General features: G+C 42.9%; 1 protein-coding gene across 4 annotated transcripts in view; it reads right to left on the reverse strand.

Moving 5' to 3' along the window:
- The window catches only part of RGS7 (regulator of G protein signaling 7), a 2,057,596-nt gene that overhangs the window by 428,737 nt on the left and 1,614,036 nt on the right, over positions 1 to 14,823 (reverse strand). For all 4 annotated transcript variants that reach the window (XM_069607899.1, XM_069607897.1, XM_069607898.1 and 1 more), the window contains exon 10: positions 11,371 to 11,445. In XM_069607899.1, coding sequence (XP_069464000.1) covers positions 11,371 to 11,445 — 75 coding nt within the window. The remainder of the gene's footprint in view (positions 1 to 11,370; positions 11,446 to 14,823) is intronic.

Consider the following 14,823-nt stretch of genomic DNA (forward strand, 5'->3'; position numbering starts at 1 on the left):
AATTGCTGCCAAAGTAATCATTATAAGAAGTCCAAAAATGCTGCAGTCTTGGGCAAAAGTAAAAGTGTCCCGGGCCCAATCGAATTAATATTCTAAAAACAACAAAACATTGCTCTGAGGAAGGCTGAAAATATCGATGTGGAAGATGTAAACAGAATACATGCTGATAAGGGGAAGAATAAAAATATGCAACCCTTGAATCCACATGAGAAACAATTAAGAACAAATGAATTCAGAATTCTATTAGAGAGACTAGAATCAAAGAATGATGATCTAACTTTAAACAGATATAATGTGATGCAACTCTTCCCCTATATCCCAGCGCACAGAGCTCTAAAATCAAAGGATATAAAACGAGTGGAATTCATCAAAGAAAACAATCTTGATAGTGTTCTACTTCACAATGAATATATAAAGATAGTAGAGCTGATAATAATGTGTGAGCAACAACTCTTAGAAGTGGGCTTCCAAGTGTACGAAGTTGATAACGCTCTTATAGAATTCGCAAAGACCGAGCTAAGGCCCGACAATAAAACCCAGGTTGATGCTCCAAGAAAAACAGTTTGCACTAAACTTCAAAACAACTTAGAAAGCCCCACCCAAGATAAAGATGAAGAAGATATAGAGGACAAAATAGAAGAGGAGACTGAAAGTAAATCCTGCCCTGAGATGAAAAGAAAAAAAAGAAAAATTACGGTGCAGAACCTCAATGGAATCCTAAACAAGACTGATACAACCGAAGAAAAGAGTGCCCAAAATGAAGTCGATGAAACATGGTCATGGGTAGCGAAAACTTTGAATGAAGATACAAAAGGTTAATGCCAGGATTCGAAAAATTAGGTTGTATTTGCCACTTGGAATACCAGAGTGTTCACCCATTTATTGAACACAGCGCTTAAAGAATTAGCAGTCTGTGATATTATCTTCCTGCAAGAGACTTGGCTGGCAAAAATACCATGTATTGATGGTTTCAAGATAGCACTAAACCCTCCCATACAACAAGGAAAAGGTGGACCCATGTCGGGTCAGCTACTCTTAGTAAATCATAATAGTGGGTTTCGTATAAAAACATGGAGTAATCTTTCACCATATGTTCAGACTACAATGCTAGAGGCAACATCAAAAAAGAAAAAAAGGTCCATATATTTAACATATATTGGAACCACCAGGCTGTCTGTAGACATATATTCATAGATGAGATCTGTGATCACATAGATGCTATATTGAGTGACTCTTTAAGACCTTATATAGTATTGTGCAGGGATTTGAATATAGAATTAACTGAGTTAACATCTAAATTAATAAAAAAGAGAGAGGGCATCTATAAAAAAGGAGAAGTTGAAAAAAATCTGGCTGGATGAAATGGATGCACGAAATATGTTTATAGTGAATGGTAATATTAAGTGTGACAACCCCCAGATTGAAATGTGGCAAAGGGGATCCCAAAAATCAATCTTAGATTACTTCTTTGTGTCTGAATCAATGGCCAAGGAGATCTCTGGCCCAAAAGTAATCAGGACTTGCTTGGAACCAGGACACAACCGCCTCCGGTTGAATAACAACGAAATAAGCAATTTAACAAATGAAATTAGACAGAATGAAGGATGCCCAGCGAAAGATGTGATCGAGTACGAACAATTTATGAGACTATATAGATGGAAATCTTCTGGTCTGAAAAAAGCTATTTATAAGAAACATGAATACGATCCCCAAATCACACTAAAAAAAAGGAATATTACAAAGGACTGAGAAATATTAACAAAGAACCTGGAGCCATGCATACTTAGTTGAAAAAAAACCTGAGGAATCAATGTAAAAACTGGCTAACATCACATAAGGCGATCATGGAGCAAAGAGACGCTGAAGCCATTCAAGAGGCCATGTCCCAGAGAAACTCCAGAGGGTTTTGGGCCCTGCTAAAAGAAACAGAAAGTCCACAGGGCGCTTCTCTAACGAGTATGGTAACAGAAGAGCAATGGTGTAACCATTACACCAACTTATTTCCAAAACATGGAGAGAATAAAGCCCTGCAGCCTACAACAAATAACGAGTGGGACCTGGAAATGGAGAGAAAAGATATCCGGCAAGTAATTCAAATCATCAGTAACTCAAGGGCAGCAGGCCCAGATGGACTATATAACGCAATGCTTAGAAATAACCCAGAAGAATGGACAGAGTTTTGTGTAATACCTTTCCGAATATAATAAAAGAGTGAAGAATACCTGCTTCCTGGAAAAAGGGTCTCAGAACAGAACCATCGAGCTATCGTCCGATAGCGCTTTTAGATGTGCTGGGCAAAATATTTGCAACCCTACTTCTGAGCCAACTAATAACATGGATCAGAAGGAATAGCGCTTTCGATGTGAGACAAACGGGCTTTGTTAGAGGAGTCGGATGCGGGTTGAACCTGCTTATTATCAACCTATTGAAAATGGAAGCAATTTGGAAAGGTCACAAAATCTATCTAGCGTTTATAGATCTCGTACATGCATTAGATGGAATTTACTGTGAATTACTATGGTCAAAATTACAAAATCGTGGATGTCCGCAGAGCCTGATATTCACAATTAAAGAACTCTACTCAGATACAAAAGTACAGGTGAGACTTGATAGAGAAGGACATCTCTCTATTCCAATAAAACAAGCATGCGGGGTAAAGAAAGGTTGCCCCCGGGGAGCAACGCTTTTTAACTTCTACATTGCTGAAGTTGGTAACGCTCTCGAAGGAGTAAAATCATTCCCACCTAAATTGAATGGATCCCACATAAGTTGGATTTTGTATGCAGATGTTATTGTTCTGCTTGATATGACTCCAATAGGTCTACAAAGAAAGCTAGATGCTTTAAAGAACTACATCGAAAAGAATGGGCTTCAAATAAATGTATCAAAGTCAGAAATACTAGTACTAAAAAACCTAAAAAGGAGTTCAATGTAGCAAAGAGAAATTCAGGTGGATGCTGGGAAAAGATGCCCTAAATCAGGTCACTTGTACCAAATATCTGGGAACATTCGTGAACTCAAGTATAAATGATCAGCCTATGATTAAAAATATAGCCAGTAAATGCAAACAACTAACTGCACAAGGAGCACTTACCCAGAAAAAATATGGTACATTTTCTTACAAACCAGTCCTAGGTTTTTACAAAAGCAAGGTGGTAACTGCCCTAATACACAGCGAAGAAACTATCTTTGGATGCTCAAGTGTGATTTGGTCTAGATGTGAAAATACATTTTGGAAAAGAATCCTACAGCTACCTCAAGGAAGTCCAACAGCGTGCATTTTATATGAATTGAGTGTATCATCTATAAATGCAAGACTAATGTGGAACACGATTGCTCTCTATAGCAAAACCATTGGAACTAGAGAAAGTCCACAATTCAAGCTGCTGTTGAAACAGGAGAAGACGGAAAAGGATTCAATACTGCAGAGTTGGTGAACAAAATGTAAAGAAATTCTCATACAACTTAACTCAGATGAAACCACGCTCGCAAAAAACCCCAACGCCATAAAAAAAACGATTCGAACAAGATTGGATAGACACAATTGAGAAGGAACTGGACATCGATGTATGGTAAACAGATCGATAGAAGCCAAAGGACTAAATTTTATACCAAAATACATGGAAACATTTCCCTGCAAACAACTAAGAGCTTACTTCTTGAAATTTAGAATGAATCTTTTTCCAACAGAAGAAATAAAAAAAATAAGACAAGAAATTGAACAAAATGAAATGCAGTGCCGATTTTGTAACAGAGAGGAAGAAACATTGAAACACTTAGTACTATACTGTGAAGATCTAAGAGATTTAAGAACAAAATATCTGAGTAAAGAGATTGAAAAATCATTGTCCAGTAGTAGAGAAGAGTGGTGGATGAGGATGCATAGCAGTGAATGCCAAAAGCTGACGATAGCACTGTCACTTTATGTTGAAATCCCAAACAAGAGATTGCTCGAGGACTACTAATTAATCAAGAGGAAAAAGAAACCAGCCGTTGTGTATTTTGTGGCATTCTCTTATCTCCTTTCTTTTTGTTTTTATTATTATGGTATATTTAGTTTATTCCTAATTGAAGGGAGAAGAGTGAATTGATGATGAGTTTTAAATAGAACTGTACATTCATAATGAATGTAAAATGAGATATGTTTACAAATTTCTTTTTAAAGTGTGTAATAAATAAAAAATCCAAAATTCCCCAAATCATTCAAATTTTTCTGTCTGGCTTTCCCAACACAGAGCAAAGCTGGGGGAATGGGGTCTGAAAAAGAATTATCGCTGAATCTCCCTGTGTTTATTTTAAACCAAAAGTGTGGCCGAAATCATAATTGCCATATGTATTTGTACCAATCTTGAAATCCTACTGCTAGCCTTTTAAGTCCTCAGGAAAATCAAAATCGCACCACACTACATGATAATTGCTTTTGTTATTGATCATTGTAATTGAAGTGAAATTTGCACACAGTGCAGAGTTGTCTTTGTGTTCTTTTCAACTCACTTTTGTGATTTATTGGTGCTGAGAGATGTTGATTGTGTTGTGCCACGAATAAAGTGCTGTTTGAAATTTTTGTCCTAATTTCTATAACTTTTAAATGAATTAATTACCAATCTATTTCCCATCCACCGGCCTGGTTCTTGACTCATTGTTAGCTCAGGGAGAGGGATCTGTAGCATCGCCGGCCGTCACCTGATGAGGAGCACGGCGATGCACGGAGGTGGTCAACTGACCCGCGTTAACGCGAGTGCGCTTGGCACGCTAATAAATCAGTCCTGCTGTAACTTCACAAGGGGGTAGATGTGTTTTATTGAGCTGCCTGTGCCCCACCCTGCATGCGACCCCGAAACCGGGACATTACAATGGCGACAAGATTGTTAACATGCAGCGCCCAAAACACACCGCAATGCGCCGGTTCACATACCAAGCAGCCCCGCTCCTCACAGGCTCCAGACAATGAGGAGGGGCTAATTGTTGCAGCAAGCAGTAAGTGTGGGCCACAAGGAGAGCAGGTACCAAGGTGACAAGGCCAAGACTCCAAAACCTTGAGTCACAAACTACGTCTTTTTCTGCTTTGTTTTATAGGGGAAGGAAACTAAGAAACCCGCCCTTTGGACTATAGCGTAGTCTAAACGCCTGCACAAAACACCAGGGTTCAACTCCTGATAAATGTTCCAGACTTTTGCCCTAGAGAACAGAAACATGTTGAGATAAGATACTGTGTAATGTTAATACAGTGAGAGAAAAAATTAATGCAATTTGCCAAAATGGTTTATGCAACAAGACCTATGTTTTCTTAGATTTAGGGAAAACTAGGAGCTCAACAAAGTGTACAATCTTTGGTTGATATGATACCCTGGCCACAGTAGTATACTTGTTTAACCAATAAGTCAATTATCCAGGCTTTGGTTTTTTATGTGATTTTAGAAAATGGATTGCACTATGATTAATGTTTAAATGTGTTATGATTAAAATGGTGTTAAACTACTGAAAGTAGTCCCCCTTTCAGTGTTCTTTTCCTAACCTCTCAGACTCGCCTCTATCTCCTTTACTTTTTCTGATACGTTTGTGAGATGACTCAGGTTTAGAGTCAAGCACTGCAAATTCAACCTATATAACAATGAAGAGGTCATCAACTCCCAGGTTATCGCTGGATGTAAATCCAAGATGCTAAAGAAGAAGTTGCTGCAGGTACCACACAAGCTAGCTGAGATCCTTATTCTTGCATGAACGTCATCAGCGCTAGACCTCCAAATATCAATGCTGAGCAAAACTCACATTTCAACACCGACCATCAAGGAAGATGGTATTAAAAAACACACGAGTCAGCAACACGCACTGTAGGATGCCTTACAGGATAAACAGTGCTGTTTTCGGTGCGGCTATGATCTCCCTCTTGACGGATCATGCCCGGCTATCGTCCTAATATACTCCGCCTGCAGCGTGGAAGACCATTTTCATGCAATGTGTTGAAACCGATAGGCGGCAAGGTTCAGCTCGTCGGAGCAAGGCCCGCACCGACACAAATCACTGTCCCGTCTTCATCATGGAATAAGAATCCGAGAAAGACGACAGTACAAGGAGAGAAGCCACACAAGAGAGAAACTTTCACCGTCACTGGACAACCGTCACAATGGCAGGAGACAGATTCACCGGCTCCACACGAACGCGCCATCTATTAGCGAGTCTGAGCACTACCAGGAAGAGAATAGGGCACTTTTATACATTAGGAAATCGCAATGCATCAAAACACAGTCCCACTCTTCTACTCACCATTCAAGGTCATGAGGTTGAGTTCCTTGCAGATTCTGAAGCGACCATAAATGCTATGCCAGAAGCAGAATAACAGAAACTCAAGTGCAAACCAAGGCTGAAGGAAGCACACATAGCTATCCATGCCTATGGGGCCAAGGAGCCACTCCTGTGTTTGGGCACATTCAAAACTCTTTGTTGACACAAGGACAAACAAGCTCACATACTAGTACATGTCCTGGCGACAGAAGCTGCAAGCGGGTGTGTGCTAAGTTTCAATTTGGCTGTACAAATGGGACAAATTCATACACTATATCAGATCATGGCAAGCAAATACATCTCACCTGCCACCGGAGTAGCGGCATATTTTCTTCGACTGTTCCAAGGGATTGAAAAACTCAAGGGACGAAAAATCTGGTTGCATATTGACCCAACAGTGAAACCCATCGCACAGCACTTGAGAGGTTTCCCCTTCAATATTCAACACCAGGTAGAGAAGGAGCTGATTGTGCTCATAGATGTGACATATTCGAACCAGCTTTAGGACCAACACAATGGGTATCTCCAGTGGTCCCATTGCCAAAAAGGGGCAGATAAGGTTGTGCGTGGTCGTGCAGGCACCCAACCAAGCCTTCCTCAGGGAACATCACCAGTCACCGTGCATCACTGACATGATGCATCTACTCAACAAGGCCACAGTTTTGTCTCGCCTAGACCATCAAATTGAGGTCAGTGAAGAGTCACGATACATGACGAGCTTCACCAAGCATCTAGGCTTCTTGCGCTACAAGCGTCTGAGCTTCGGGATTTCATCGGCAGTGGAAATCTTTCAGGAAGAAATACGCAGCATCACCTGTCACTTCCCACACTGCATAAATTACAGTGACGATATCCTGATATTTGGGCACTCCCAGGAAGCACACAACGCCACGCATCTGAAGGTCTGCACTGCACTCGACAATCCAAATCTAACCCTCAACAAAGAAACATGCGACCTCAATAAAAGCACTCTGAAGTTTTTCAAACATATATTTTTGGAAAGCGGAATTCAGCCCAACCCAGACAAGATTCGAGCGTTGACGGAGTACCCTCACCCACTGAATGTAGCATAAGTCAGGTCTTTCTTGGGGTTGGTGAGCTATTGCACCCAGTAATTGCCAGATTTTGTCACCATGAGAGCACCCCTTTGCTCACTCATGAAACAGGACAGGACTTTTTGAGTGGGGTCCAGCACAGCAAGAGGCTTTCAACAGAATCCGGAGGGACATATCCACAGCTGTGTGCATGTCGTACTTTGACCCAAACATGCAAACAGAGGTGACGGTGGATGCCAGCCCGGTGGGTCTCGATGCAGTCCTGGCTCAGCACTCGGGGAGTAAGCATGCACAAAGAAAGGTGGTGTCCTATGCCAGCAATAGTCTGACTGAATCTGAACAAAGCTACTCACAGGTATAGAAGGAGGCCCTGGCAGTCGTTTGGACATGTGAGCATTTGCGCCTGTTCCTATATGGAAAGACCTTTACGATCATCACCAATCATCAGGCTCTTGTTACCATCTATGGAAAGCCGATGGTGCAAATGCCGCCCAGGATAACAAGATGGGTGTTGCGCTTTCAGGAATTTAAATACATCAACACACACAAGCCAGGGATGGACGAGAATTCAGAAGATATTCTCTCTCGTCACCTGCTGGTGGGCTCCCAGTCATCGGGCAGCAGAGCGGATAGTTATGTAAACTACATCATCCACTGTGCAGTGCCACCAGCCATCTCAATGGCAGGACTGACAGAATGAACAGCAGAAGATGCCACACTCTCGCTGGCCACGTCTTGCATCAAGAATGGACAGTGGAACTCTGCAATATTCTCTGTCCAGGCACAACAGGCCCTTGACGGGCATCCTTCAAAACACTTGCCAAGTCCATAGATGAACTGTCCGTGCCTCCCAAATCTCTAATACTTAAAGAAGATTGCATTGTGCTATCAGCGCCACACCACCAGCGCACGGTTGACAATGCACACAAGAGCCACAGACGGATAGTGTCTACAAACCAAATGCTCTGGAGGAAAGTATGGTTCCTGGGAATAGACAAAATGATTGACACAACGTTAAAATCATGCCACATTTGTCTCAGTCTACAGCCTCCTGAGTTCCCAGAACCTCCCAACATGACCTCACTCCCGGAAGGGGTGTGTTGGAAGTATCAATAGACTTTTTTGGCCCGGTGAGGTCGGGAGAATACATGCTGGTAGTGCTAGATGAACACTCAAGGTATCCAGAAGTAGAGATTGTGTCATCTAAAATACTGGTGCTGGACAGGATCTTCTTGGCGTTTGGAGTGCCCAAAGTGGTCAAGCCAGACAACGGTCTTTCATTCACCAGCAAAGAATTTCGGGACTTCACTGCTTACATGGGCTTCCAGTACCGCAAGGTTACCCTACTCTTGTCCCAGGCAAATGGGAGTGTGGAGCGCTTCATGGCAAATAGCAAGAGGGCAATACGCATTGCAAACATCACCCACATGCCCATTGAACAGTCACTATATCAATCTGCGGGACTACCGCAACACACTCCATGATTCTACTTGAACATGCCCTGCTGAATTGGTGTTTGATCGGCCGTGCGCTCAAGGTTGCCTCATGAAGGACCGGTAACAGAGGAGGAAAGTGAAGTAAGGAGAAGGGATGACGAGGCAAAACTGAAAATGAAAGACTACACCCAGTGCTTTAAGTGGGGTAAGAAATTGAGGGGGGCCCTCGTTTGGGGGCGTGGCTTCCATTGTGGGCGTGGCCTAAAACGTGCACAAATCATTGTAAGGTGCGCAAACAAATATATAAATGTATGTGAGCATTTATATATTTGTATGCGTACTATTATGGTTTGTGTACCTTTCAAGCTTTATAAACATACCAATGTTACGTATTTCTATGTTTATAAAAAGGTGGCTTGAAAAGTGCACAAACCATAGTAATTTACGCACACTTGTGTGCTTACCTTACTATGGTTTGTGCACTTTTCAAGCCACCTTTTATAAGCATGGAGATTTAGAACATATTTCTATGTTTATAAAAGACGGCTTGAAACGTAAACAATTCAAGGCATCTTTTATAAAGCGTTGTGGACGGACAAAACCCGAGGTGGCTTTGTCCATCGACAAAGCTTTATAAAAGATGCCTTTCAAGCGGTCTTTTATAAACATAGACATATTTCTACGTTTATAAAAGATGGCTTGAAACGTATACAATTCAAGGCATCTTTTATAAAGCTTTGCCGATGGAGAAAGGCGCCTCGGGCTCTGTGATCTCTGCTCAGAGCAGATAGATCACTGAGCCCGAGGCGCCTTTCACCCTCTGCAAACCCGCGGGCTCCGTGATCTAATCTGCATATTAGATCATGGAGCCTGCGGGTCAGTGAGGGCAAACAAAGGGCAAACAAAGGAACTGTAACTTCCCGGTCATCAGGGAAGTTACAGTGACTGACACAAGTGCCAGCCAGCCTCAGCGACGCTGTGCCTGGCTGGCACTTCTGTCAGCTCGCCTGAAATTAAACTGGCGGGCGCATCTCCCGTCGCGGCTGCGGCCGCGGCGGGTAATGCATCCCGCCAATGTTGTGTGGGATGGGGGGCCCCGGCAGGGCCCCGGCTCAGTCCCACTTTTTGGAGACTGCCGGGGCGGGCCCCGGCAGGCCCCGGCCCACTTTAAGCACTGACTACACCGACAAAAGGAAGAGAGCGTGTGTGGTAGATTTGGGCATAGGAGAACATGTTTTGGTGCATCAGACTCAATCACACAAGGACGTCCCACCATTTCACACTCGGCCATTGACTGTCAGCCATGTGAAAGTGTCCATTGTGACGGCTGAAAGGTGGGGATAGACGATAAGAAGGAACAGCTCACTATTCAGAAAAACAGGCGAGGGCAGAGGACTACGCAAGGGAGATGTTAGGCTACTCAGGAGAGGAAGACTAATCAGAAAGGGAGGAGCTGGCTCCAGAGGAAGAGAATGAAGCTCCCCACAACAACAATAGACCCTTCCGCACCATTCGAAATCCAAGACGGTGGATCAAGGAAATGGGGTAGGGCAATGTTATTTTGGGGGAGATGTAGTATCGGCGGCTGTCACCTGATGAGGGACACAGCGATGCGCGAGGAGGGTCAGCTCACCCACGTTATTGTAAGCACGCTTTATGCGCTAATAAAGCAGTCCTGCTATAACCTCACAAGTGTGCAGATGTGTTTCATTGAGCTGCCTGCGCCCGCCCTGCATGCGCCCCCAAAGACGGGACTTTACAGGGGCATGATATGTGTCTGGAGTAGGGCTGAAGAAAAGAATCTGTTAAACAGTTTGTTGCATCACACCATAAGTGGGGGAGGAAGGAAATCCCCGTGTTGAAGGTGGTCTCTCAATAAACTGTTACAGTGAATACATGAAGAAGCAAACAAAATCTGCTTTTGCCAAAGTCCAAAAGATCATCATTTTCCTGGTTTTGCTGAGTATACGCCCACCATTCTCTATGTCTACCTCTCCCCCAACACCTCCCCACCAGCATCACCCAAGAAGAGTGCCTTTTTCTTGGGATGGTGTCTTCATGCAGCCTCAGGAGAAGTGCTTGTGGTGTATCACTCTTTGCAATCAGGACCCTCCCATAAATGCCAACATGCCAACATGTTCTAATGCATTCCAGAGATTCTAGTCTTGTCCCGGTTTTAACTTTGCATTCTGGGACCTGTAGTGCTGCGTTGTCCTATACTAAATACAGGACTTCAAGTCCCAGAATGCAAAGTTAAACCAGGACTGAACTAGCACCTCCCAAATTGAATGGACAATGTTGACATACATGATCTCTCCTGGATCCCACTAAGCACATGTGAATGATGAGTTTGCAAGTGGTGTGGGAAAAAATCACAGTAAATAAATAGATAAATAAATAGATTATGTCCATACACAAAAGGAGACACACATAGTAGAATCTCTCTAATACTAAATATTTGTTCACACGACACATGTATGTACTGGAGTTTTGCCACTTACGAAATTTCAGATTTAGGAATGCTCAAAATTCAGTAAATATGCGAAAAGAACATGGGCTGCGGTTAAGCATTAAGACCAAAAAAGTCATCACTTTACCTTTCTTGTTTTGTGCGGATTTCTCATTCTCGAGGACTTTTTTATATCGATTTCTGTCGTATTTACACAGCCGGGCTGAAATGGGAAAAGAAAAAACAAACATTTCACTGTGACGTCCCCATGTGATGTGACATTTATTTTGTAGGTTTCTTTAAATAAATTTTAAAAAATGCGCCTCTACGGTAAGTAAGACTGGACAGGATGTACCAGGCTGTCAAGCCCAGCTTCTCAAAATGACCCCTGCAGTCGACTGTGCGGCGCAGTCGCTCAGCAAATTTCACTTTGCACCCTCCCCATCTTTCAACATTACTGATATTTTTTTTAAGGCTGGCAAGGGACTGCACACATAGTTTCCTGTCCAGAGGCCTATGTGTCCCAGGAGATTTGTTTGGAAATTAAAATGTATTTCGTGATTGGCACCAAACAAGGGGACTCATTACGAGTAGAGCGGTAATGGAAATTAACATGTGGTATTTGAAATACCTGCCAGTCAGGCTCAGAATGGCCTATAGGGTAATGCCCGAACCAAAAACGCAAAATGCTTGTGTGTGCCAGTCTTTTGGGATAAAAGTGGCCCACTTTTCTGGCCAATGTGGGCCCGTTTGATGAGTTACTTATGAGTTACTTCACTATGTGGCTAGTTTTGACCAGTGTTGCTGAATAAATATTCTCTAAAATGCACAATTTGCATCACATTTTATCAAAACCCTCCCCCTTGGCCACTATTCAAACGGTGTCACAAAAGCAATGAATTGCCATTTGCAACGGTGGGCCACTTTTTCATTGGTGCCCGAGACAATTGTGTGCCCCAGTCCGACCCTACTACCATTTGTTGACTACCCCCTCATTGCGTGCGGGATTGCATGGGATATGGAAGGCCTGCAGGGCACAGAGAGTATTGCAAGGGCTGAACTCCCCTTATTGAATCCATGCGGTATGTCTATGTTCTAAATGCAATAAACGCCCTGAATCATGTGTTAAATTACCATTACCAGTGATGAGTTTAGCAGGGTTAAAACTGCCCAAAGCGCAGTGAGGCCCTACATGTGTTTTACCATTCACACTGTACTCATAATTACAACCTGCTCTTCTGAATCTATTTATCCATTATTTTGTCAAATGTATTCTGTGCCACTGCTTAAAAGGAGTGATACTATGTATGGTGTGTTTTTTTTTTTCAAACGTGGAAGTAATCACGATTGGCAGAACAGCATTAAACCACGGGTAAGTGTGTAAAATAACCCCAAAATGAAGCCTCACCTTTTCACCCCAGAGCTGCCATTTTAGAATGAATCCTTGCCACTTGCAGTAACTGATGACTGGAAGTCTGGCGCTGTTCAGCGAAGGCTTCACCTGGACTCAAATTAAATACAGAGGCACTTTGTACTATACTACACAGTAGACAAAAAAAATTCAAATTGGCATTTCTCTCTTGGTCCATCTAGATGGGGCTTGATAGAAAAGTCAATTTCAGTGTTCTTGTCAACTGCATGGTGGAATTAATCAATGTGCCCCTGTATTTGCTTTCAGAAAACAAGTAGCTAAACGCTTGCCAGGCCTCCAGTTATCAAACAATAAAGCTGTGGCAGAGTGGCAAAGATGTATCCTAACGTATCAGAGCACAGGAGTACATTTGAGGGTTCTTTCTGGGGACTAATTTACATATATCTCCAGAAGGAGATAAGAACGACAGAAGACCACCTCACCTTCAGAAAACGAATGAAAACCTAGCTATTCGACTCACTGTGATCAGCACCAAAAAAAGGGAACCTCCCACAATATCACCACGGACCTGAGACAATCAACTGACTATGGATCCTGGCACCAACAACAAAACAACCACAACATACTAACCACTAACCATCCGTGCCTCTCCCTCTGCTCCATCATACCCCCCACACACACCCCACACAATCTATCGGGCTCGATCAACCTCACACAAACACACAACTCACACAGCCACCAAACGAACAAACTGTGCGAACTACAACCTATACACTGGACGTTGCCCCTGCGGACACAATGACCCCATTGCGCACAATTCCAAGCACACTCAGCAAGCTGACACGCACAGACGCCAGTTTCTTCTGGTTCTACAGACACCAACAGAAGAGCACAATATCTATCCTATCCCCTTCCCTCACTAACCTACCTAACCCACTTAAAGAGCCACATGAGCGCCTGGAGACCCTGCAAACGGTGCATGGTATAAATCAACTTAACATAACATTAAATATTTCCATGTGGTCCAAGGCTATACTCCAAAGGGCCAGCATAGATCCATTTAATGTTTTAAGTAAAACTTGCCACACAATGCCACTTCTCTTTTGGGCTCTTGTACCCACCCTGAGTGCACCATTTTAACCTGGGAAGGTTCTAAGAAGATGCTCCAGTACTAATGGGCAAGAGAGTCAAAGTGCAGATGGTAACCCACACACACTAGTCAGGGCACAGCAGAGTCGTAAACCACAGCCAGTCCTCCAATGAGCTTCAGCGGGACTTCTGTGTAAACGCGCTGAGTCCAGGTAAACTAAAAGCCATCTCTTTAGCAAGAATGATTTTGCACAATGATCCATATTCAGTAAAAGTAGCAGACATGCACGTAAATGAAACAAAAACAAAAATGTACACATTCGGCTGGGCACAAATTGCGCTTGATTCCCACAACCTTTAAAAGGGTCATATATGATCAGTGCCAATCACAAAACAGTATCCAACAATGTTCCATCTATCCTAAAAGTTCAAGAAATAAAAACGGCGGAGGACAAATGGTTTTTTAATGAAGCCTTAAAACTTGGCACAGTAGGAGTGTTTCGAATTGAGATTGCAAAACTGTTCCAAATGCAACAGCCAAAGTCCCAACGATTTTACCTCCAAAGCCTTTATTGGTAAATCCAGTCACCTGCAGTAGGTCTTCCCCACCCAATCTGAGCACTTCAGCGGGGACATATGCCTTTACCCATATGGACAGGTACCAGGGCGCCATTCCCTGTATGATTTTCCAAATCAGTGTTAAGACTCAACATTGAATGATGACCTCAATTTTCGGCCTACAAAAAAATTTACGGGCTTCAGGAAATATTGTTTGCACTGCGTGTTGTTGAACATCCTGGAGCTTAGCTATGCATTTCTTCACAACACCCAGATAGATGGTTGCACAATACTGGATTCCATTATGTTATGCAATGTTATTTGGCATTTATATAGCGCTCTATATATCATTGGTATGACCTCAAAGCCCTGGTAAATTGAACACCCTCAGGGACCGTAGTCCAGGTCAGTTGAAAGAGTAGAGTGTCGAAGGGTGCTTGGGTGCACCAGTTAAGTGTGCAGCTGGATTGGACCACTGCTTGAACCAGAGTCTTTCGCTGATTTGAATCTTAAAAATAGCCACATCTGTTTATGTCGATCTGATGAAAGTGGGCGCTCTTCACAATGGAATCCACCTGAGGA

The sequence above is a fragment of the Ambystoma mexicanum genome, chromosome 4q (genome assembly GCF_040938575.1).
Source record: "Ambystoma mexicanum isolate Mex_15411 chromosome 4q, UKY_AmexF1_1, whole genome shotgun sequence".
In the NCBI taxonomy this organism is placed as follows: Eukaryota; Metazoa; Chordata; class Amphibia; order Caudata; family Ambystomatidae; genus Ambystoma; species Ambystoma mexicanum.